General features: G+C 48.7%; 1 protein-coding gene across 1 annotated transcript in view; it reads right to left on the bottom strand.

Moving 5' to 3' along the window:
* gucy2g (guanylate cyclase 2g) overlaps positions 1-26,232 on the bottom strand; it is a 130,770-nt gene that overhangs the window by 85,767 nt on the left and 18,771 nt on the right. The window contains exons 8-10 of the mRNA XM_070873982.1: positions 13,515-13,598; positions 12,463-12,567; positions 2,653-2,724 (exon numbers count right to left, since the gene is read on the bottom strand). Coding sequence (XP_070730083.1) covers positions 2,653-2,724; positions 12,463-12,567; positions 13,515-13,598 — 261 coding nt within the window. The remainder of the gene's footprint in view (positions 1-2,652; positions 2,725-12,462; positions 12,568-13,514; positions 13,599-26,232) is intronic.

Raw genomic sequence — 26,232 nt, 5'->3', positions numbered from 1 at the left:
AACAGCCATGACCATCTCAGCAGCATGCTTGGTAGCCCCTTCAGTGGTGGCTAGCGGGAGCCTGCTGAGTGCATCGGCGCAGTTTTCGGTGCCCGGTCTGTGCCGAATTGTATAGTCATAGACGGCTAATGTGAGTGCCCACCTCTGTATGCGGACCGATGCGTTTGCATTTATGGCCTTGCTGTCGGCCAAAAGGGACGTTAGGGGTTTGTGATCTGTCTCCAGCTCAAATTTCCTGCCAAACAGGTACTGGTGCATTTTCTTTACAGCATATACACATGCGAACGCCTTTTTTTCTACCATCCCGTAACCCCTTTCTGCCTGGGACAGACTCCTGGAGGCATAAGCTACCGGCTGTAACTGATCCTTGACATTGACATTCTGCAACACACACCCAACACCATAGGATGATGCATCGCACGTTAACACAAGTTTCTTACATGGGTCGTATAGTGTTAACAGAGTGTTGGAACATAACAAATTGCGTGCTTTATTAAAAAGCCCTTTCCTGGCTGTCTCCCCCAGACCCATTCGCGACCTTTGCATAGGAGCACGTGTAGCGGCTCTAGCAGCGAGCTCAATTTGGGAAGAAAGTTACCAAAATAGTTCAGGAGCCCCAGGAACAAACGCAGCTCCGTCGTGTTACGTGGTCTGGGTGCTCTCTGGATCGCTTCCGTCTTGGATGCAGTAGGGCTGATCCCGTCTGCTGCTACCCTCATCCCCAGGAATTATACCTCTGGAGCTAGGAAGACGCACTTCGCCTTTTTCAGTCGCAGCCCTACCCGGTCCAGTCTGCGTAGCACCTCCTCCAGGTTGTGGAGGTGTTCTTCAGTATCGTAACCTGTAATGAGGATATCGTCCTGAAAAACCACCGTCCCTGGAATCGACTTGAGGAGGCTTTCCATATTTCGTTGGAAGATCGCGGCAGCTGAGCGAATCCCGAACGGACATCTGTTGTACTCAAACAACCCCTTGTGTGTCGTGATGGTGGTCAGCTTCTTCGACTCACTCGCCAGCTCCTGGGTCATGTAAGCTGAGGTCAGGTCCAATTTTGAAAAAAGTTTGCCACCGGATAGCGTCGCAAAGAGGTCCTTTGCTCTCGGTAGCGGGTACTGGTCTTGGAGTGACACCCGATTGATGGTGGCCTTGTAATCACCACATATCCTGACCGACCCATCCGCCTTGAGCACCGGCACAATCGGGCTCGCCCAGTCACTGAATTCGATTGGCGAGATGATGCCTTCCTTCAGCAGGCGGTCCAATTCACTTTCTATCTTTTCCCGCATCACGTACGGCACCGCTCTGGCCTTGTGGTGTACTGGCCTGGCATCCGGGTTTATGTGAATCACTACCTTGACCCCCATGAAAGTGCCGATGCCGGGTTGAAATCGTGAGTTAAATTTGTCCAGGATCTGCGAGCATGATACTCGCTACACAGAGGAAATTGCATTGACATCGCCCCATTTCCAGTTCATGACAGCAAGCCAACTCCTCCCCAGTAGTGCAGGACCGTCCCCTGGAACAATCCAGAGTGGCAACCTGTTCTCCGAATCTTTGTGGGTCACGACTACCGTGGCGCTGCCTAGCACCGGAATGATCTGCTTTGTGTAAGTCCGTAGCTGTGCATCAATCGCCGATAATTTTGGCCTCCTGTCCTTGGACGCCCACAACTTTTCGAACCATCAGAGACCCATCAGAGACTGGCTGGCCCCCGTGTCTAGCTCCATTGATACTGGGATGCCATTGAGGAGCACTTTCATCATTATTGGTGGCGTCCTGGTGTATGAACTGTATACGTGCTCCACATGAACTCGCTGAACTTCAGCTTCCAGCGATTTGCCCCAGCGTTCATTTCTGCAATTTCTGCAGGTATTTTGCTCATCTCTGCAAACTCCGGCTGAGTGTGTGCCTCCACGCCTCCAACATGAGCTGTTGTTGGAAACAAAAGATCCCTTGCCAGTCGATCGTCCCTGACTGCCCCTGTTACTGTTCTTGAGTGCGCCATTAATAGGTGTTGATGGTCCCATTACTGGCCGCATTGTCCCTTGCAATGGCGTGAATCGTCGTTCAGCTTGCCATTGTCTCTGTCGAACTCCTCCTCTGGGTTCGACTACATGTTGGGTCATGCCCAATTGCCCCTGTCTGCCTGGAGAACTGTGTGCTGCTTTAACCATGTTGAATCTCTGTCCCAACCATTCCTTAACACAGTACCTCTCGTCTGTTCTGCTAGTGGCCATGCTCGCGTGGTTTAACTCCCAGTTTCTCGTCGCCATTGATAGGTCCTTACTACACAGTATAAATGCACACGAGGCCCATGCTTGAGAGAAGGTCAGTCTGTGACCTGTCCTTTATTCCTTAGCACTCCAAGTGATGAAGGTGGGTGGAGCTTCCCCTTTTACCTGAAGGCCCAGGTTAGGAGTGTCTCCCACCTAGTGGTCATTGTTCTCACAGTGTACAACTTAGGTCAGATTATACATGGGTTACAATGCTGGTTGAATACATGACAGTTGTGTTTCAAACTTACGTGGATTTTAATAAGAATATTAGATTTTTTTTGATTTCCATTGCTCTCACAAGTGAATATATTTGATATCACAGTGAATCTGTATTTAATTAAAGGCAAAATATAAACTATTGCTTCCAGGTACTCACGTTTACTATATCATAAGCAAGTGAGAGCTTGAAAATCCAGTCAAGTTCAAAATCTGTGTTTTTCAGGATATCCTGGTGAAAGGAAATTGAATATATTTAGTGATAGTATTTTTCCTTATAACCTTTTCGTCCACCTTAATGATTGGAGGAAAATATACCCAAACGTTGAAAGCTTGGTTGCCACCATGAATGACAAATGCCTAATCTCACATATCTGGATGCTGGAAATAGCAACTCCTGCTTTGTTCTGGACTATCCCTGGGTAAAGCTGCAAAGTCCCACAAACTATGCAATTTTGTATTTCAACATTAAACAACACCACTCAAAAAAAAATCACTCCTGTAGCATCTCTAAATGTGGAAAGTGCTTATAGTATTTTTACATAATTCAGTGTTGCATGTGTTTCTGTGAAGTACCTTAGGATGTTTTACTATGTTAAAAGTGCTATATAAATGTAAACTGTTGTGGTTTACAGATGGTGGGAATCAGATCATATGCTGCTATTTCCAATCATGGAATGAGCAAGCAGCAATAAATGGTGTACATTCCATGGTATTGATCTGTGATAGAAAGTTGTATTTTTTTTTATTCGTTCCTGGGATGTGGGCGTCACTGACAAGGCCAGTGTTTATTGCCCATCCCTAATTGCCCTTGAGAAGATGATGGTGAAACAACTGAGTGGCTTGCTGGGCCATTTCAGACGGCAGTTAAGAATCAACCACATTGCTGTGGGTTTAGGAGTCGGATATAGGCCAGTCCGGGTAAGGATGAAAGATTTCCTTCCTGAAAAGATATTAGTGAACCAGATGGGTTTTTATGACAATCTGGTAGTTTTATGGTCTCATTACTGATACCAGGGGGCCGAAATTCGTTACTGCTCCATTTGGGGGTAGTAACCGCTGCGAGGTTCTGGCCCGTCGGCAAAATTGGGGGTACCGCCCCGAGAGGAAATGGAGCACCATGTCACGTGCTTCCACTTCTTCTCGGGGGGCGGGACTGGGGCGGGAAGCCCGGGAAATTGGGGAGCATAGAGACTTCCCCTCCCGATAAAGGGGAGGGCACGCTGCCGAGACTGCATCAGAGAGAAGGGGCCACCACTTCACCACTGGGGAGCGGGGTGCCGTGGCAACAGCCCGGCAAAGAAGCGGAGTGCCGGGCTGCAACATCACGGCACAGACCCCGCGAATTGTAAAAGGCAATGCCGCAACCGGTGAGTCAGCCATTTTTTTTTTTTTAAAGTGCATGCCGTACCTCCCCTTTAATTTTCTCCCCGCGAGCGGAGTGAAGCCCAGTTCGCGACCCTCGAAGCTGGCACGAGCATTGCCCGGGGTGACCTCATCGGGCGTTACCGAAATTTTGCTCCGGGACAAAAACGTCTGGGGTGCAACCGGTAGGAGCAGGGCACTGGCGGTTTGCACCTCCGCTATCTCCCGTGGAATTTCGTGGGAGGAAGTAGCGGCTTCGCGCCCCGGGCAAGAAGTCATTTGCGCCCCGTTATTGCAGCACATGGGACGTTAACGGGAGGTGCAAATGACACAATTTTCTCCCTCTATCTCTTTTTTTAATTCCAGATTAATTTAATTTAAATTCCCTCAGCTGCCGTGGTGGGATTTGAACTCACGTCTCCGGATCATTAGTCCAAGGCCTCTGGATTTTATTCCAGTAACATGACCCCTATGCTATCGTTCCCTGTTCCAAACTGAATACCTTAAGTCCGATTTTCAGTGAGCAACTTTGCTTAAAGGAAAAGATAACTCTAGGGATAAATAGTAAAGCCAATTTTAAATCTTGCCACCCAGCATAAACAGGACAGTAGCAGCCCAAAAATGGCATCGGGTCACTGAGCATCCTGTTTACTCTTAGTTAGGGTCTTGAGATGGCAGACCAGAGTGCCCACCTATTACATACAGAAGGCTACTTGTAATATGCAGATCGAGATCCTATGACGTGCATAGGACAATTGCAATTTTGAGGTACCCATGGTGTGCATGCTCTGCCTATTTGTACCAGGCAGAGTGCAACCTAAGCAGTGGTCCTTAAAGAAACTGTTCACAAAACAGTCCAGATATGGTATATTCTCGACGACATCACAACACACAGGGCTAAACTTTCCCTTCATTTTTGGTGGGTTTTCGGTGATTTTCTCGGCGGTACAGCTGTTTGTGCGAGGGAAACCGCCCGGCGAAAGTTTCCCCCTTAGTTTTTTAATGGTACCGCCCAAATCTCAAATTGCCCGCCGGGACCAAACCGCCGACATGCAATGCCGAGAAAATCGCCAGGGCGTAAGTTTGGCCTCAACGGAAGCCCGTCCAGATCGCCGAGGGAACCGCCCTGTGAAAGCTGCTTAAACAGGGCAGTAGGTGAGTACTCTGCAAAGAAAGGTAAGTTAAAGGTTCGTTATTTATTTGTTTTTAATTGTAAAATGGCGATTAGGTTTAAAAGTGTCTTGGGAATATTTATTAACTTTTTTTTTTGTGAAATTTTTTAATAAGTTTTCCCCTCCCTAGGTCCAACCGCAGCCTCAGACTAAATTTAAAAAAAATGTAAGAACCGCCCGTTTTACTTAGTTTTCCCTTTAACGCCGAGAAAAATGGTGCAAAATCCATTTTCTCGCTGAGCGATTATTTTTAACTTAATAATGGAAATTTTCACCAGCGTTACTTACAAAACATTCGGGGTTTTTCTGGGCAGGCAATCGGGCGTTGAGGGGCTCTCGGGAAAGTCTAGCCCACAGACTTTACAAGATGGCTCTTAACACAGGAACTTGTCAGGTGACCTGACCTTTTTATTATTGTAAACAGCAGTGACTGCATTACTACAGTAGTCCACTAGATGGAGCTATATATTACACCAGGTAATGTCTAGTTTTTCTTTGCTTGGGGCCTGGAAAACAAGGGGCCCGAAATTGATGATGTCCCGCTGCCGCCCGATTCTCGCCGGTGTTCGGGCGGCCCTTCATTTTTTTACAACCCGCTGCCGCTGCGATCCTCCAGTGCAAATTTCATGGAAATGTAGCTGGTGGGAGCGGGGTGCAGAGGGCTTTGGTGGCTAGTGCAGGCCAGTAGACTCGGCAAAGATCGGAGGCCGAGTTCTGCGCATACACAATTTTTGTTGGACGTTGACATCGTTTTTGGCCCGATTGGGGATTGCCCGCACATGCTCGGAACAACTTGGGAAGGACAGCGACTTCGAAAGACAGAGAAGACAGTGAGAAGATTAGAGAGCGAGAGAAAACAGAAAGTACTGAAGATAAAGGACAAAGCAGGAAAAGTCAGAAAAAAATTCATAATTGTGCAAGATTTATTAACGATCTTAAATAAAATCATGAGTGAGAAGAAGACCCTGAAAAAAGTCAAAGATGGGCAGAGGCTGAGGGCACCACAGTTTACAGACGAGGAGCTGGAGGCATTTGTCTCTGCGGTGGAGGCAAGCAATGGGGACCTTACCATGGATGGTCATGGGAAGCCACCCCCCCAGTCCAGTACCAGCGGATCTGGAAGGAAATTGGGGAGGCCATGTCCGCAGTGGGGACAATCGTAAGGGATGGAGACCAATGTCGCAAAAGGTGGAATGACATTGTTGCCGTAGCCAGAGTAAGTAATGAGTTTATTAATGTAAATCTAAATGGGATTAATGGGACAATATATTAAGGACGAGCGTTTTGATGGCTGTTCATGTGTGTGTGTGTGTGTGTGTGTGTGTGTGTGTCACATGTACAAATTGGTTAAAGATTGCTACTTTAATTTCTGCAGAAGAAATTGTCAACTGTCTCCGAGCAGCGGCGCTTGGGAGGAGGCCCACCCCAGGTGCTGGAGCAGCGTGTCTTAGCCTTGGTGGGCGGGCACAAGCGTTCGACCACCCACGATGGTGCTGATCCCTTGCCGCAGCATTGTAAGTTGCGGTCATGTAATGTCATCTCAAAATAATATAATGTGCTGGGGTCATGTAATGTAATGTAATATCATGCATTTTAATGTATTGTCTGTCGGCCATATATAATGTAGTAATGCAGCAGTGGTGGTCCTTGAAATAGGCCTGTGCTATGTGACGGTAATCAGGTCACCCTGACCCCACCCCTGCTGTTAACCACTGAAATGTTTTGTGCTTATCGATGCTGATTCGGATGACACCAAGCTAGCCACCGCCTCAACCTCTGGCATCCAACCAGCAACCGCCTTGACCTCTGGCACCCAAAGAGCCTCTGCCAGACCGCTCGCCTCAAGCTCCTTCAGACCCCCCGCCTCGACCTCCACGAGAGCCCCCACATTCACCTCCGCCACCCAGGGAGACCAAGAACAGGAGGAACAAGAGGAAGAAGGGGCATTGTCTGAGCCATTTCAACTGGAGAGGGTAGGCGGGTGGGCAGGGGGGGGGGGAAGAAGGAGCAGTCCTTCGTTTTAACCTTTGTCTCTGCACCTGGGCACAAATACCTCAGCATCGGGGTCGGAGTTTTATGGGTTTGGAAACGATTCAGAAGAAGCGGGATCAAGCGATGTGCACCTCCAGTGTTCAAGCCACTATGCCGCATCCACGGAGGTTGATGCAGCAAAGAGGGAATGCTGCAAGATGGGGCCGCTCAACAGGACATGGTTGATCTGTCAAGGATGAGCACCGCGCTAGGTCGAGAGCTCCTCCAGGCCATGGCTGCGATAGCTGGGCACATCGCGGGACTTTCAGACCGACATGAGGAGACTATGTCGAGGCCGATTGCCGCGGTGGAGCGAAACACCGAGTCCGTCGATGCCATGCAGCAATTGATGGTCTCGGGATATGGCACGCAACTCCCCCCACACCCCCCTCCCTCATCCCGCCCCACCCCGTGCCATAGCAGTCACGTCTTCCACATCCCGAGCTGCTTCGGAGAGTCCAATCATGGCGCTGCATTGTCTTCTCACTAATGATGGCAGCAGCGCTCCGGGATGCAGTGCTGCACAACATCCTGGTCCCAACATGGGGGGATGGGACGCGGGGCAGAGGGCGGTGGGGGTGAGGGTCGGTGTGGGGATCAGCAAAACGGGAAGAAGAAAGGGGGGGGGTGAGGGTAAGGGGAGGGAGGGAGAGGCGGTGGGAGTGGTTGGAGTGTTGGGTATTGTTCGTTTTTGTACACATTGTTGATGTGGTTCTTGTTGGTGTTTCATATGTTGTTGTTTGGTTAAAAATGTTATAAGTGTTCATTGTATATTATTAAAAAACAATTTATTAAGTTGCAGTCAGAATCAGGGGAAGTCATAACGGGGAACAAAGAAATGGCAGACCAATTGAACAAGTACTTTGGTTCGGTATTCACTAAGGAGGACACAAACAACCTTCCGGATATAAAAAGGGTCAGAGGGTCTAGTAAGAAGGAGGAACTGAGGGAAATCCTTATTAGTCAGGAAATTGTGTTGGGGGAATTGATGGGATTGAAGGCCAATAAATCCCCAGGGCCTGATGGACTGCATCCCAGAGTACTTAAGGAGGTGGCCTTGGAAATAGCGGATGCATTGACAATCATTTTCCAACATTCCATTGACTCTGGATCAGTTCCTATCGAGTGGAGGGTAGCCAATGTAACCCCACTTTTTAAAAAAGGAGGGAGAAAGAAAACGGAATTATAGACCGGTCAGCCTGACCTCAGTAGTGGGTAAAATGATGGAATCAATTATTAAGGATGTCATAGCAGCGCATTTGGAAAGAGGTGACATAATAGGTCCAAGTCAGCATGGATTTGTGAAAGGGAAATCATGCTTGACAAATCTTCTGGAATTTTTTGAGGATGTTTCCAGTCGAGTGGACAAGGGAGAACCAGTTGATGTGGTATATTTGGACTTTCAGAAGGCTTTCGACAAGGTCCCACACAAGAGATTAATGTGCAAAGTTAAAGCACATGGAATTGGGGGTAGTGTGCTGACATGGATTGAGAACTGGTTGTCAGACAGGAAGCAAAGAGTAGGAGTAAATGGGTACTTTTCAGAATGGCAGGCAGTAACTAGTGGGGTACCGCAAGGTTCTGTGCTGGGGCCCCAGCTGTTTACACTGTACATTAATGAGTTAGACTAGGGGATTAAATGTAGTATCTCCAAATTTGCGGATGACACTAAATTGGGTGGCAGTGTGAGCTGCGAGGAAGATGCTATGAAGCTGCAGAGTGACTTGGATAGGTTAGGTGAGTGGGCAAATGCATGGCAGATGAAGTATAATGTGGATAAATGTGAGGTTATCCACTTTGGTGGTAAAAACAGAGACAGACTATTATCTGAATGGTGACAGATTAGGAAAAGGGGAGGTGCAACGAGACCTGGGTGTCATGGTACATCAGTCATTGAAGGTTGGCATGCAGGTACACCAGGCGGTTAAGAAAGCAAATGGCATGTTGGCTTTCATAACGAGGGGATTTGAGTATAGGGACAGGGAGGTGTTATTACAGTTGTACAGGGCCTTGGTGAGGCCACATCTGGAGTATTGTGTACAGTTTTGGTCTCCTAACTTGAGAAAGGACATTCTTGCTATTGAGGGAGTGCAGCGAAGGTTCACCAGACTGATTCCCGGGATGGCGGGACTGACCTATCAAGAAAGACTGGATCAACTGGGCTTGTATTCACTGGAGTGCAGAAGAATGAGAGGGGACCTCATAGAAACGTTTAAAATTCTGACGGGTTTAGACAGGATGATGCAGGAAGAATGCTCCCAATGTTGGGGAAGTCCAGAACCAGGGGTCACAGTCTAAGGATAAGGGGTAAGCCATTTAGGATCGAGATGAGGAGAAACTTCTTCACCCAGAGAGTGGTGAACCTGTGGAATTCTCTACCACAGAAAGTTGTTGAGGCCAATTCACTAAATATATTCAAAAAGGAGTTAGATGAGGTCCTTACTACTAGGGAGATCAAGGGGTATGGTGAGAAAGCAGGAATGGGATACTGAAGTTGCATGTTCAGCCATGAACTCATTGAATGGTGGTGCAGGCTCGAAGGGCCGAATGCCTACTCCTGCACCTATTTTCTATGTTTCTATGTAAACTGTTGACATTTTTGCAAGTTCTGAAAGTTTTCCAAGTTTTAAATGTTTTGCATGTTTTACAATTTTATATAAATCTTTTTATTGAATTTAACCATTCTTGTACAGTGTCTAACTTTTAGAAAATGAAGGGTAACAGCCATGAGGGTTCCATACAGTGGGCAGACAAAGCTGGTGTTGGGGGGGTGGTGCTGTCATGGCATCCTACTACCATCAGCTTAAGATTGGCTAAGATCAGGTAAGACCTTACTTTTCAGGACGGTATTTAGGACGAGCAATAAATGGATCTTAGTGATCAAATTTGCGTTTTTGGACCTTCTCTGATGGGCAGGCAGTATCGACTACTGCCGACGATAAATATCTGATGAACTTCCGCTGGAAGGAATGTGGGCGGTGAGTGGGCAATAATTGATTTTTTTTGATCAAATTGCCATTTCTGGTTGGTAAGTGGACAGTAAGTGGGTGGCAGTATGATGAATTTCCAGCCCCCAGGAATGTTTCTTTAATATGGAGAAACATCCCTAAGACACTCCTAAGAGTTGAAATCTGGCAAAAGTGGGTGGTGAGCCAAAGAATAAAATATTAGATGGTCAAAGAGATGAGTTTTAAGGAGGGTCTTAAAGGATGAGAGAGAGGTGGAGAGGCAGAGGGGTTTTGCAGAACATGGGGCCTGAACGGCTAAAGGAATAATTGACAATAGTGGAGCAAAAAGAGGGGCAGATGCACAAGAGGTCAGAATCTGAGGAATGGAGAGTTCGAGGTTGTTTTTTAAAATTTATTCGTTCATGGGATGTGGGCATCACTGGCAAGGCTGGCATTTATTGCCCATCCCTAATAAAGGTGGTGGTGAGGTGTCGTATGGAACCGCCACAGTCTGTGTAGTGAAGGTGTCCCACAGTGCTGATTTTGTCATAGCAGTTGTGCTTGCTAGGCCATATCAGAGGGTCAACCACAGTACTGTGGATCTCGAGTCACATATAGGCCAGATCAGGTAAGGACGGCAGATTTCCTTCCCCAAAGGACATTAGTGAACCAGTTGGGTTTTTATGACAATCCGATAGTTTCATGGTCTCCATTACTGATACTAGCTTTTTATTCCAGGTTTATTTAATTAATGAACTTAAATTCCTTAGCTGCCATGGTGGGATTTAATCTCAAGACTCCAGATTATTTGTCCAGGCCTCTGGATTATTAGTCCAGTAACATAACCACTATGTTACCATTCCCATATTGTAGGGATGGTGGAGATTGTAGAGGAAGGGAGTGGAGGGGCCAGGAAGGGATTTAAACATGAGGATGAGGATTATAAATTGGAGGGTAGAAGGAAACAATGTAGGCTAGCAAGGACAGGGGTGATACGTGAGTAGACTTGGCTGAGGATAGAATACGAAAGCAGGGTTTTGGATGAACTGAGGTTTATGGAGGGTGGAGGATGGGAGCTGGCCTGGATAGCATTGGAATAGTCGTATCTGGAGGGAACAAAGGCATGAATGGGGGTTTTCCGTGGCAGATGGGCTGATCATAGAATCATAAAAATTTACAGCCGGCCGAAAAAGAGCTATCCTGCCTAATCCCGATTTCCAGCTCTTCGTCTGTAACCTTGTAGGTTGCGACACTTCAAGTGCCTATCCTAGTACTTTTTAAATGCAGGGGCTGAGTCAGGTAATGTTATGATGGTGGAAGTAGGCAGTCTTTGTGATGCAGAGCATATTTGATCAGGATTGAATAGGATACTGAGATTGCAAGCAGTCTGAATCAGCCTGAGACAATGGTCAGGGAGGCGAATGGAATCGATGGCATGGGTACGGAGTTTGTGGCAGGGGCTGAACATAACGCTTTCAATCTTTGTAATGTTTAGAGAAAATTGTGGCCCAGTCGTGACTGAGTATTGGACAAGTAGACCAATGGTACAGTGGCAGTGGAGGGGTGTGGAGAGAAGAGCTGGGTGTCTCAGTATACAAGAGGAAGCTTACCCTATGTGTGTGGAAGATGTCACAAAAGGGCAGTATGTAGATGAGAAACAGCAGGGGGCCAAAGATAGATCCTTGAATGACTCCAGAGGAAACAGTGCAGAGGAAGAGAAGCCATTGCTGAAGATAGGTTGGCTATGATCAGATAGGTAAGAATGGAACCAAGCAAGGGAAATCCCACTGAGCTGGACAATGGAGGAAAGATGTTGGAGGAGGATGGTCTGGTCGACCATGTCAAAGCTACATGGAGTTTGAGATCAATAAGGAGACATAATGCATCATAGTCACAGTCACAGTCAATGGCAGTTCTGTCGTTAGTTACAGCCATTTCAGTTCTGTGGCTTGGGCAGCAAAGCTGATTGGAGAGATTGAAACGGGGAGCTGTGGGAATGATGGGCATGGATTTATGAGGCAACAACACACTCAATGATTTTAGAGAGGTTTGGGGGGGTTGGAGATGGGGTAATAATTTGCAAGGATAAAGGGATCGATGCTGGGTTTTTGAGGAGGGAGGAAGATGCTACCACTTACAACGTCAGCTCACATGGAGGCCCAGAAGGGAAGTTTGGTGGTCAGCAGTTTAGTGGGAATAGAATCAAGAGAGCAGGAGGTGGGTCCTGTGGATGATAAGCTTGGAGAGGGCATGAGGATTGAAACCAGAGAAAGATGTGGGTCAGAGGTAGGGCATGGGGAAGACTGGGGGAGGTTTGCCTTGGTGGGCAAGGGGGAGGCAGTCGAGGAAGTTGAACGCATTATCTCAATCTTTGTAAACGGGTGGTATTAAGTTGATACAGCATGTTACACATTTGAAAATATAACTTGCACAGTCTTATTTCAATCAACTTACCTTTAAACTTCCCTTTTTGCAGTATTGTGAAATGATACACATGTGTGGTGCATCGGTACATACACCAAAGAAAGTTACGAGATTTTCATGTCTTAGTTCTCGCATCTGGAACCAACATTAATAATTCACAGTTAGACATCATCTTGAAAGTGGGTGTATATTTTTCCTTCAAATAAATGTATCCGAGCTGCTAAACTTGTACCAGAGAAAATCTGGCCTCCATTTTCCTCAATATTATATATATAAAAATCTATTGATCTCATTCTTAAAAAAAACAGAATTTTTGGACACTAAGTGAATGAAGGGATATGGGGATAAGGTGGGAAAGGTGGGGTTGAGGCAAAAGATCAGCGATGATCGTATTGAATGGTAGAACAGGCTCGAGGGGCCATATGGCCTACTCTTGCTCCTATTTCTTACATTCTTAATCATGTGCATTCCTTCCTTTTAACTGTCCTCTACATGACAGTATTAATATATGGGTTTTTTTAAGTCCTGAAGAAATGTTTCATTTGTGACGTTACGAAAGGAGACATGTTACAGTTTCCAGCCAGCTATGCCAGTGAACCCCATTACATCATTTCTGATACATCTGCCTCTGGCTCAGTTGCTACAAAGCGGTTGGTCCCAGCTTTGACTCCTGGTCTGAGCTTGATTGGCTGAACTCAGACAGGGGATGCTGAAGAGAAGTCACAACTGACCTCCGCACACCTGGACTGTGTAAAGAAGCCAGGATTACTGCTCCTGATCATTATCCAGGGTTCCCCACTATATAGGGCATGTCTTTGGTTATCAAGGGAGGGGAGGACCAGGCTTGGTTGTGATGCCCCTTCTGAGCAAATAGCCTGCCAGCACTCATTGCCTATCATTACATGATGAACATTCACGTGAGCCGGGACTGTAAGGACCTGAGAATCTAGAGCACAGCAGGAGTCAAGAAAAGGTGGAAAAGAATTGGCAAAAATGCTCATTCTAAAAAATATATACTTGACACTCTTTAAATCTATTCTTAGAGGTGCTTAATTGCACCACTGTAAACATGTTTGTCATACCATCTGCAGTTCTTGTAGTATTGATGGTTTGTTCATATCTGGAGATGCTGATCCATCAAGGTACATAACTGCAACGTGATTTCCCTGTCACGGCAGAAATGAATGAATACAGCACCAGTAATTAAGACATCACAGACCCGTCAGGTCTTGTTTATTTGCAGTGAGACTTCTTTCAGTGAATTTACAATTTCACTTGATGCTTTTCTCAGACAATCTCACCATAATGATGAGACAGTGTATGTAGCATAGATCATGCAAGCTCAGTCAGTGCTTGGGGGCAGTTGATATAGGACTTAATGTGGACACTAAGCTATCTGCAATTCATTGGTGCGGACACACCCTACATTGCAGTGTCTTTACACGAAAATGGAGGGACTCTGCTACACTTATTGTGGGAGTGTCAGTTGGTGCGATGCTTTAGGTTTGTAGAATCCACTTTGAAAGATTAAGGGGGAGAAATTGGGCTACTTTGCGGCTCGCGTAACGGGGCACAAATGAGTTTGCGATCGGGCTTGGCGAAAACAGCGCCTCCCGCTAAATTCGGCGGGGTTTTGTGGCGGCAGTAACACATAGCGCCCTGCTGTGCTGCACCCGACGATGCTGACATCATCAATCACCATGTGCAAAGCCCTGGAACAAATATTGTACCTCGCCCCCCCCCCCGTTTAGCGCCTAGCGCTGACAATAACAGCTTCAGCTGTCGGGTTTCAGTCGAATGGTGGCTGGAGGAGCGCTATTTAAAGGCGCCAGCATCTGGTGAAGTTTTAGTTGGCTAATAATGTTTCCTTAGTTTCACATAGGCAGACAGGCGTTTTGACTGATTTGAGTGATTTGCAGTTCCAGGAGTGTTCTGGCTCTTAAATATTCCTGACTTTCATTGAGGGCAGATTTGAAACTGCAACATTTATATTGTTTCATGGGGGCTGTGCTGGCACTGGACCTCGCACTCCAGTGTCACCATCAGAGGCAACTGAGGCACAGAGAAACATTGTCAAATGTGACCAGAGATAGGAGGGCCCACAGGGCTCTCAACAGGAGGCCTTATCCTCCCAGGGTATTCCACAGCAATTCTCCTACATCAATGTCAGAGGAACAGTGTTCTCGAAGGCTGCGCTTCAGCAAGGACGTGGTTACTGAATTTTGCCACCTCCTGCAACCAGACCTCGGGCCTCAGACCAGTGTGATTACTGCTCTCTCAGTGGCAGTCAAGGTCACCATTGCGCTCAATTTCTACACCAATGGATTCTTCCAGTGTGCAACAGGAGATATCAACATCTCCCAGTTTGCCATCCATTGATGCATCCGCGAGGTCACAGATGCTCTGTACAGAAGGAGGAGGGATTACATTTCCTTCCCCATGACCAGAGAGAAGCAGCTGGAGTGTGCATGTGGCTTTGCCAGGATAACGGGCTTCCCCATGGTGCAGGGCGCCATTGGCTGCACCCACATCACTTTGTGGGCACCGCATCACAATCCTGAGGTCTTCCGTAACCGCAAAGGCTTCCACTCACTGAATGTGCAGCTGGTGTGCGACCACACAAAGTGAATCTTCACCGTCAATGCCCGCTATCCTGGCAGTAGCCATGATGCCTTCATCCTGCGCTAGACCGGTGTGCCAGCTCTCTTCTAGCCACCAAGCTCGCGACTCACTGCTCAGAGACAAGGGCTATCCGCTCTCCACCTGGCTCATGACTCCCCTCCGCAAACCCACCACTCCTGCCCAGCACCCATACAATGAGAACCATCCCATCATTGAGCAGACCATCGGAGTGCTGAAGCAACGGTTCCACTGCCCTGACCGCTCAGGAGGAGTCCTCCAGTAATTGGCTGAGCGGGTGTCCCTTTTCGTTGTCATCTGCTGCATGCTGCACAACCTTGCTATTATGAGGGCGCAGCCATTGCCACCAGGCAATGCTCCATTACCTCAGGAGGAGGAGGACGAGGAGTAGGAGGAGGACGAGGACGAAGAGGAGGAGGAACAGGAGCAGCAGGGGCAGCGATGGAGGAGGCAGGCATTCAATCGGCCTTCTGCAAGTGCAGTCCACGAGTGCCTCATTAGAGTTCAGTTCAAATGAATTCCAGGCCAATTCCCAGTTGGTCTGCACGTCCCCATCATTACAACAATTTCCCATTCCGTAGCTAGCCCCAAAACTGAAATGAGGGACAGCACTAAATATGCAACATTCCAATTAAATGTGTATCATAAAACATGAACATCATATATATACACAACAGTTAAATTGACTAATCACCCTTGTGCAAAACCTTATATCCCCGCTTAACACTGGCTTTACCTATTCTACTGCTCCTATGCAGTGTGTCCCCTGTGGCTGCAGCACGACTGGTGGAAGACTGCTGGGTGTCAGGACCAGAGACTACAGAGGAGCTTGTAGGATGCCCTCGACCAGCTCTGGGCCTGGAAAGCCCAGCTATAGACTGTAGCTCCTCAGGCTGGCCGGCGGCAGGCTGGGCTGGCTGGGTGACAGGCAGAGGCAAGTGCAATGGCAGAGTGCCAGTGGTGGGATCGGGAATGCTGTCATCCTGAGAGAGGGCAGCAGATTCCTGCTTCACTGACCGACTGCCACACCCCCGGAGCAGCACCTCAGCACCCCCACCAATCTGCTGGAGCACAGCTTGGTGGCCTGCTGTGACACCGTGAGATCCCCAGGCAACTGTGGTGGACCCAGTGACGATGGCAGCAGTCAGAGCTCCCTTGGCATCTAGCTGAGACTGTAGGCCCAAATTTGCCCCTCCAGTTTTTTGGCGCACTCACGTGAGTTGCGCCAACTTCCTACGCTCAAAACGGCGCCAAAAATATATCCCTGTATTCTCTCCGCTCTGTCGACTGTCCTTGTGCTTAGTGTGGAAATTTAATTAGGGGGCAGAACTAGGGACTTGCGCTCAAAAGAGTGCCGGCAGCTCAACGCATGCGCACTGGAGATTTCGCGCATGTGCAGTAGCTCCTCTGTAGCGTGGGACTCGATGTCCCGCCCCTATCCCAGGCCGAGCGGCCTCACGATGCACGCCGGGTTGCGGCACGTCCTGGAGAGAGTCCCGCACTTATCCCCGGCCGAGTCGCCTCCTGCACCGGCCGGCCGGCCCGCTGACTTCCCGGGCCGAGGTAGGACTTGAGTTTTATTTTTTATTTATTGATGGTTGTGCTTTGTTTAGTGAGGAGAGTTTTGATGGGGGGTGTGGGGGGCAGTGGCGAGGGGGAGAGTTTTGATGGCGGGTTGGGGGGAGGGGCCGCCGGGGATGTGGAGGCGGGGAGGAGGAGAGTTTATGATCCGGGGGGGCGGGGGAGAGTGTTTTGATCGGGGGGCGGGGGAGTCAGCAGTCCCTCGGAGAGAGAAGTCCACCAGTCCCTCGGAGGAGAAGTCCACCAGTCCCTCGGAGGAGAAGTCACCAGTCCCTCGGAGGGAGAAGTCCACCAGTCCCTCGGAGGAGAAGTTCACCAATCTCTCGGAGGGAGAAGTCCACCAGTCCCTCGGAGGGAGAAGTCCAGCAGTCCCTCGGAGGAGAAGTCCAGCAGTCCCTCGGAGGAGAAGTCCAGCAGTCCCTCGGAGGAGAAGTCAGCAGTCCCTCAGAGGAGAAGTCCACCAGTCCCTCGGAGGAGAAGTCCACCAGTCCCTCGGAGAGAGTCATCCACCAGTCCCTCGGAGAGAGAAGTCCACCAGTCCCTCGGAGAGAGAAGTCCACCAGTCCCTCGGAGGGAGAAGTCCACCAGTCCCTCGGAGAGAAGTCCATCAGTCCCTCGGAGAGAGAAGTCCACCAGTCCCTCAGAGAGAGAAGTCCACCAGTCCCTCGGAGAGAGAAGTCCATCAGTCCCTCGGAGAGAGAAGTCCACCAGTCCCTCGGAGAGAGAAGTCCACCAGTCCCTCGGAGGGAGAAGTCCACCAGTCCCTCGGAGAGAGAAGTTCACCAGTCCCTCGGAGAGAGAAGTCCACCAGTCCCTCGGAGAGAGAAGTCCATCAGTCCCTCGGAGAGAGAAGTCCACCAGTCCCTCGGAGGGAGAAGTCCACCAGTTCCTCGGAGAGAGAAGTCCACCAGTCCCTCGGAGGGAGAAGTCCACCAGTCCCTCGGAGGAGAAGTCCACCAGTCCCTCGGAGAGAGAAGTCCACCAGTCCCTCGGAGGGAGAAGTCCACCAGTCCCTCCGAGGGAGAAGTCCACCAGTCCCTCGGAGGGAGAAGTCCACCAGTCCCTCGGAGAGAAGTCCATCAGTCCCTCGGAGGAGAAGTCAACAGTCCCTTGGAGGAGAAGTCAGCAGTCCCTCGGACAGAGTGGTCTGCAGTCCATCGGAGAAGTCAGCAGTCCCTCGGAAGGAGAAGTCCACCAGTCCCTCGGAGGAGAAGTCCACCAGTCCCTCGGAGGGAGAAGTCAGTAGTCCCTCAGAGGGAGAAGTCAGCAGTCCCTCAGAGGGAGAAGTCAGCAGTCCCTCAGAGGGAGAAGTCAGCGGTCCCTCAGAGGGAGAAGTCACCAGTCCCTCAGAGAGAGGGGTCAGTAGTCCCTCGGAAGAGGTCAGCAGTCCCTCGGAGAAGTCCACCAGTCCCTCGGAGCTGACTCCTGCAGCCTCCATGTTCTGTGAGCCCAGCCTGCTGTGTGTTGTGTGTGGCCAGTTCCCTGCGCTCTCTCTCCCCCCGGCCGTCCCACCCACCCGCACCTATCCCCAATAGAGTGGCCTCTTGCACCGGCAGGCCCGCTGACTTCCCGGGCCGAGTTATAAAGGTGGGACTTAAGTTTTATTTTGATTTATTTATTTATTCATTTATTATGTATTATTGATGGTTTTTATGCTCCTTGAATGTTGTTGTGAAGGTGTTTAGTGCTTTGCCAGGTCCTCTCCGCTTCCCTCCCCACCCTCCCCCCTCCTCTTGCTACCTGCGCTGATTACTTAACTCTCCGCAAGGATTTTCTGTGCGGTCACAAGTGGCCACATACGCTGGCCTAAGTTAGTTTGGAGCAACTATTAGCTGTCCAAACTGGTTTAAATGGCCAAAACAGGCTTAGGTGCCTTTAAAAAAAACGAAACAAAAAAAACCTAACTTACTTACACTGGCGCAAATTAAATGTGTGGAATGGGGATTTTTAAGATACTCCAGAAAAATCAAGTTGCTCAAAAAAACGGAGCAACTCCTGGGCAAATTTGGGTCCTGTATGATAGCAGTCTGAGCTTCCATGCCAGCAACTATTTTCTGCATTACAGCACTAAGACGTTGCATTGCTTCCGCCTGTGCTGCAATGGAGGCTGCTGCCTTCTTCTTAGGCAGTCCCTCTATTCGAGGATGACCTGCTTCCACACCAAAAAAGGATGAGTTCACAGGTACTTCAATGAAGGACCTAACATTCCAGGTCCCGATCTACATATTGAAGAGTGGAAGATGACTTTGTGTGGATTTTTTTTACAATGTAACTATTTGTACTGCACTTTTTTGACCGACAGGTGACAAGCCCCGCCCCCGTCAAGCTCCGCGCCCCCCCTCCCACCCCCAGCCCGAATCATTCCATGAACGTGGTGCCGAGAAGCAGGACCTGAGGCTCTGACTCTCTCCCCGCCCCGGCCGGCGTGGGCCCAGCAGCGGTCCTGGGCCCGATGGCGGAGGGGAGGGATATGCCAAGAGCGACTGGCGTGGGCCTGATAGCGAGAGAGAAGCTGGGGGCGGGGGGGGGGGTGGGGAGAGACAGAGAGATCCGGGAGGTGGGGGGGGGCGGGGGGTGGGGAGAAAGAGTGAGAGAGGCTGGAGGGGGGGGGAGGGGGGGGGAGAGAGAGAGAGAGAGAGAGAGACTGGAGGGGCAGGGAGAGAGAATGAGAGAAGCTGGGGGGGGGAGAGAGAGAGAGACTGGGGAGATGGATCACGTTCTTCCAACCCCCGTTGGAGTGGATGATATCCAGGTGACGACACTGCCACTTCATACCCCATAAACCTGTTAACAATCCGTACACAATGCCTGCCCCATCTATAATGGTGGAGGTGGGGGGGAGGGGAGGATGAACTTACACTGGGATAAGGTTTGGCTGGGGGAGGGATGTATTTGGACTGGAGTAAGGCACTTTGGCTGACCCTTGCTGTCTTCTGGGGAGCTCTGTCCTCTGCTGCTTCAGCAAGTCAAAGTGGATGATAGAAACATAGAAAATAGGTGCAGGAGTAGGCCATTCGTCCTTCTAGCCTGCACCACCATTCAATGAGTTCATGGCTGAACATGCAACTTCAGTACCCCATTCCTACTTTCTCGCCATACCCCTTGATCCCCCTGTTACAATCGAGTTACAATTTGCAAAGTCAGTGCGACCTTGGGATAGACGGTTCCAGTTACACATTCCAGTGAAGTTTCAGGGCGTGGCTTATCCTTCAAGGGGAACAATCAGAAACAAAGGGTGGAGCATGATGGCCATTTATGCAGTGCAAATAAGCGCATCCATTTTTTTAACGTGTGCTAGCCATTGCACACCAGCCACCACACGGGCTTGACAGAGCTAGGTCTTGGTCCAGTGGCAAGGATTAATCAAGACGACTGGAGGCTTACTGTGCTGCACGGACCTAGTGCGCACACATATTGCAGTGTGGGCTGGCCCGTGCTGCCCCTGGGCCCTCGACTCTTCTGGACCCCGAACTTACACCTCTCTTGGGCCCCAATCACGTCGCTCTACAATCTCTCGCCGCTCCTTCGCCCCGACCTCGTCTGCTGTTTGCCGTTCTCCTGCTGTACCTACCCACATTCCAACCAGCGACCTGGATTTTGGTGACGCCAATCCAGTCGGCCTTCTCCAAGTCGCCGCCCTCCTGCACCAGCTCGCGCTGCTCCCTGAAGTGGCCTCCACACTGCTCCCGGGCCGCCGCACCTCCGCTCCTTTTATGGCCCCGACCTGCGGCTGGTGGTTTCTCACAGGTCGGGGCTTCCACGCTGGAGGCTGCCACATCACCCATGACACACGTCATGAGGTCTGGATCACCCATAGTCTTTCTAGGAGTCCACCATCGTCTGCAGACTGGCAATGATGGGCTCCATGGTGTGCGCAGAGCTCTGTGCAATGCTGGAGGCGGACTCCTCCACACTCCTTACCATAGCAGAGAGGCTCTCGGTACCCTTGCCATTGCACCTATGTTGTCAGAGTGCATGGTCATCACCCTTCTTGTGAACGCCTCCCCATTGAGGTCCTCATCTTGAGTCCTGTGCAGCAGAACTCATGCGCGAACTCTCCCTCTGGGGAGCTGGCTCCCGAGCTACCCTTTCCCCTTGGCTTAGCTGCAGCCTGCTAGGCCCCAGTGCATCACCCAGTGCAGACCCCTCTACTAAGCTAACTTCTAACAAATGCATCGTGCCAGCCTTTGAGGTGGTGCCCGCGGGTGAGAGTTGCAATGACGCAATGCTTGGGTCCTCCTCCTCTTCCCCTTCATCACTCTCATGGAGTGGGTGGGGAGGGGGGGGTGCTCAGGGACAGGCTGGACATCTGGTTGCTGATCATCTGAAAGCATAAAGGCACAAGACTCGCATTAAGATGAGGGCAAGGGGCAGGAATGAAGCAACGAATGCAGACAGTATCAGGAGCTGGACAGTGATAAAACTTTTTAGTGTGAGGGGGATGAGAAAAGGAGGGGATAAAGATACCGTTGTTGCCCCCAGCGGAGTCGATGTCGCCGATGGCCATGGCGCTCACAACCTGCTGCCCAATGTGCCGCAGCACTCGCTGCTCGAGGTGTGACAGCTGCTGGAGCGGAGGTTCACCCCCGCCTGTCCTCTGCTGCCCCCTCCTATTGTGGGTCACCTTGGCCTGCAAAATAAAGGAATGTATGTGAGTCAGAGTCCAGCTATGTGTCTGGAAGATATGCCTGCCGTTGTTGTTAGCTGTGAATGTAGGCAAGGCGTGAGATGAGGATGTGAGTTTGAGTAGTTGCAGATGTTTGGTGGGGGAGTGGTAAGGGAGTGAGTGGTGATTTGCACAGTGTGCATATACAGAAGTTCAGATGCTGATATATAGGACTTGTTGAAACATATACTCACCTTGACCAATGCGACTGAGGTTGTTGAACTTTTTACTGCATTGTGTGAGGCTGCGTTCAATGACACTACTGACTGAGACCTCCTCTGCCACTTCCCTCCATATGGCCCTGAAGACATGGGGCAATGGCTTCCTTCCAGTTGCCGGGAAGAGCACTTCCCTCCTTTGTTCAACCACCCCCATCAATGCCTCCAATGCGACATCATTCAACATAGAAACATAGAAAATAGGTGCAGGAGTAGGCTATTTGGCCCTTCGTGCCTGCACCACCATTCAATAAGATCATGGCTGATCCTTCACCTCAGTACCCCTTTCCCTCCATACCCCTTGATCCCTTTAGCCGTAAGGGCCATATCTAACTCCCTCTTGAATACATCCAATGAACTGTCATCAACAACTCGCTGCAGCAGGGAATTCCACAGGTTAACAACTCTCTGAGTGAAGAAGTTTCTCCTCATCTCAGTCCTAAATGGCCTACCCCTTATCCTATGACTGTGTCCCCTGGTTCTGGACTTCCCCAACATCGGGAACATTCTTCCCGCATCTAACCTGTCCAGTCCCGTCAGAATTTTATATGTTTCTTTGAGATCCCCTCTCTTCCTTCTAAACTCCAATGTATAAAGGCCCAGTTGATCCAGTCTCTCCTCATATGTCAGAACCTACGGGCTCTCTCCGTTCAATCTGGATTAGGAGCAGCCATAGCCATGTGATCTCTCAGTTGGTGTCAGGTTGAGTTCAGTTCGAAGAATGATGAAAATGAGCAGCCACAGCTCGATAGAACCTCCCCTTTAAGAGCTGGAATGAGCCAGTGTGATGGATGGAAGGATGATTACAGAATGCAAGTCACCTGAAATTCGATCATCATCATAGGCGATCCCTCGAATGAGGATGTCTTGCTTTCACACCAAAAGGGATGAGTTCACAGATGTTTCAATGAAAGACTCGATATTCCAGTCCTGAACTCCAGGGCTGGAAGATGCCTATGCGTGGATTTTTTTAATGTGTGGTGACCGTTGCACATCAGCCACCACACGGGCTTGACCGAGCTAGGTCTTTATCCAGTGGCAAGGGTTAACCAGGACGACTGGAGACCTGCTCTGCTGCATGGACCTAGTGCGTGCACATATCGCAGTGTGGGCAGAGCCGTGCTGCCCCTGTGCCCTCGGCTCTTCTGAGCCACGCAACCCTCATTTGCCACACCTCCGCTACAATCTTTCGCTGCTCCTCCGCCACAAACATTCGCCGCACTTCCGTCACGATCTCTCACCGCTCCTCCGCACCAAACATTCACCGCACCTTCGCCACGATCACGCGCCGAATCTCAGCCACGATCTCTCATCACTCCTCCGCCTCAATCATTCGCCGCACCTCCGCCACGATCTCTCGCCTCTGATCTCGTGCCACAGCTCAGCCACGATCTCTCATCGCTCCTCCACCTCGATCATTCGCCACACCTCCGCCACAACCTCTCGCCACTCATCCGCCCCGACCGTCCCGCTCCTCCGCTGCACCTGGGCCCTGCCGATGTTCCTGCCCACGCTCCAAACAGCGACCTGGGCCTTGATGATGTCACCCAGTCGCCCTCCCGGAAGTCATGCTGGAAATTCGTTAGCGCTCTGGTGGTAGCGCCTCTGTAGCTCCCCACTGAGGTCATTAGTGCTTGATTTACCGCCCCCTTCCTTCCTGGGGTGCTAAAGCCCAATTTGGAAGAAGTTAAGATTTCATTGTGCCTGGCGCTTTTAATTTTCAAAATTTAAAAAGTTAGCGCCCCAAACGGAGCGCTGACGAATTTCTCCCCCTAAGTATCATCCTCACCCATGATGTGCATCTTGGCAGGTCTATCATTAGGGTGTTCCCAGTTTACAGGAGGCAGCTACGGTATTTATAATCTTTGGTGGCCAGGGATGTAGGCAGAAAATATAAAATTGTGCACTCCATCCAAATACTGATTCTCCCACATGCCTCTCCCCCATGCCATATGCTATTCCCCGCTCCTCTTTCTTGGGAAGTTCCATGGCCATCCCCTTCTCCCCTAAAGATTATTTTGAATTTTTTGCACTGTGGTATATTTTGGAACATTTTTCACAAGTGATAGATTCTACGTGAGGTTTGGTCACGACAGTGCCTGGAATCAGACATTTAAGGCAACAAGGAGAGTGGGCACTCTGTAGCAGAACCATAATACACTATGTACACAATTTGGATGAAATCAAAGATCTTATTTACTTGAAAATTTGCTTGAACAATAAATCAGTGCAATAAATGTTTAGTGTCTATGCTTGAATTTATGAGAACAACCTTATTACGAATCTATTATATTATTAAAATTGCTGAGCATGTCATCATATTTCATTGGGATTGCACCTGTAGATGGCACTGTGTCATCAGGTTATCTAATGGAGCTGAGGTAATATTATGCGACTATGCAAAGAACGTTAAACTGTAGAGGTTTTGAACTCTATGCTATTCCTAACCTGTATCACTGGGTAGTTCTGCAATGCTTTTGATCTAACACATAGGGGTAATCCCATTTGAAGAATTCCAGCCGAGGGGGGAAAGTTGCATCTGAATTCAATAATGGTGGCATTGTAGGTATTTACAGTAATTTTCTGTTTCCTATTTCAAAAACTCGCATGATGTTGTTTCATGACCCTTGTCCAGTCATCGCACACGTCCTGGTATCACATTCTGCCTGTCCCACCTGTGAAGTACTGTAAGCCTGTGATCATTTTTCCTTTGAACCACCTCATTGGTTAACTGTGCGGTTGGATCCTCCAGTTCATCGCACTCCCACACACACCCCTCCCCCAATGAGATGATTTAACTGTTCTCGGCCAATCCTCCCCCTACTAAGACCATTTGTCTGACCATCCCATCAGTTTCCATCCTCTGTTCAACTGGCTGACGTACTTGTTGAGGAAAAAAAAAATACAGGATAAATTCTTGTACTAAGTCCACAAATGGTCAATTTAATTTACTATGAAAGCAAATGTTCAGGCTATATCTCAACTAACACCAGCCTTAATTATCTATTCACACATCTTTGTAATACACACAATCACACATACATATTCACATTCAATGACACCATGTTCATTAAATAGTACTAATGATTTTCTCCCAGTTGTTTCACACCAATGCTGTGGATATCGAGCAGTCTAACAAATGGTTAGAAGTGAACACACATGGGTAACGTGAATTAAAAGAAACAGTTTGATTGTTAAACCAAACGGCACTGATGTGATTCCAGGCTGTGATTTCGGTGTAAAGAGCTTTTGTTTTCCTGAATGTGATATTTTCACCACAAGAATGAAGTTCATCCGGGTGTAATGGTTCACACGATCAGATAAAGCCATCAGATCCTATGAAATAGTTGAGCATATTAATAGCAGAGTGGCCCACTGCAGAATCAATATATGTGCCTCGTCCTTTCAGTGATTTGGCAGATGTGTTGAAATACGGAATGTGAGAATATTTCAAACAAATTCAGCTTTTTAATTTCCATTATAACCTCGGGTGATCTATTTAATTTCACTGGAATATCAATCACATGGAATACATTGAACCAATGAACGTTAACACTCTAAATTAAAAATAAATGCTCAGAATTAATTTGGTTTGAAAAGCATTCCTTTGTTAATAGAAAGAAGAAAGAAAATAAAGAGCCTTTCACATTCTCAAAGCAGTTCACAGCCAGTGAATTACATTTGGAGTCAATCACTACTGTTTTGTGGACAACTGTAGCTGCCAATTTGTGCACGGTAAAATCCCACAAGTAGCAAATAATACAAATATGGAGATAATCTGTTTTGGTGGAGTTGGTGGAGGGAAAAATGTTGATCTGGACATTGGGAGAACTAATAGTTCAGTGGGATCTTTTACATCCACCTGAACAGGTTTAAAATCTTCTCCATAAGACAGCACTGCCAAGAATTTAGCATTACAATCAACATAACAAAAAAACAGATTATCTGGTCATTATCGCATTGCTGTTTGTGGGAGCTTGCTGTGTGAAAATTGGCGGCCGCGTTTCGTACATTACAACAGTGACTACACTCCAAAAGTACTTCATTGGCTGTAAAGCACTTTGAAACGCCCAGTGGAGTGCAAGGAGCTATATAAATCTAAGCCATTCTTTCTTTCTTTCTTATTACCCCAGTATTGGAGTCAGCCTAGATTATGCGCTCAAGTCCTGGATTGGTGCTGGATTGCACAAATTTCCAATACAAAGTCATCCCTGTGACTCAGTTTCATGAGCTATTATTTTGCACGAGGCCCCTCCCAACTGACACCACTGTTCAGTCAGAATAACAAGTAGAAAGGGATGGGATTGCAACGACCAATCAGATCACTGCGAAAAAAATCTCCACTAGTATCCTGAGAGATGAGTAAATTATCAATTATTCCACTCCTATTGTAGGCAAGGGGAAAGAAGTGCATGCATTCAAGCATGCAATGTATTTGCTTCATGGGTGCTTAAGCATTCATAGCAACACATTGTTAATAAACCAACTATTTCTTACTATGAAATAGCAATTAATTAGCAATCTTGTTGTGCGAGGCCCCTTGGGGAAGAGTGACCATAATATGGTAGAATTCTTTATTAAGATGGAGAGTGACACAGTTAATTCAGAGACTAGGGTCCTGAGCTTAAAGAAAGGTAACTTCGATGGTATGAGACGTGAATTGGCTAGGATAGACTGGCAAATGATACTTAAAGG

The sequence above is a fragment of the Pristiophorus japonicus genome, chromosome 3 (assembly GCF_044704955.1).
Source record: "Pristiophorus japonicus isolate sPriJap1 chromosome 3, sPriJap1.hap1, whole genome shotgun sequence".
In the NCBI taxonomy this organism is placed as follows: Eukaryota; Metazoa; Chordata; class Chondrichthyes; family Pristiophoridae; genus Pristiophorus; species Pristiophorus japonicus.
Note: the sequence above shows the minus strand (reverse complement) of the source record. Positions and strands in the feature narration are given on the sequence as shown.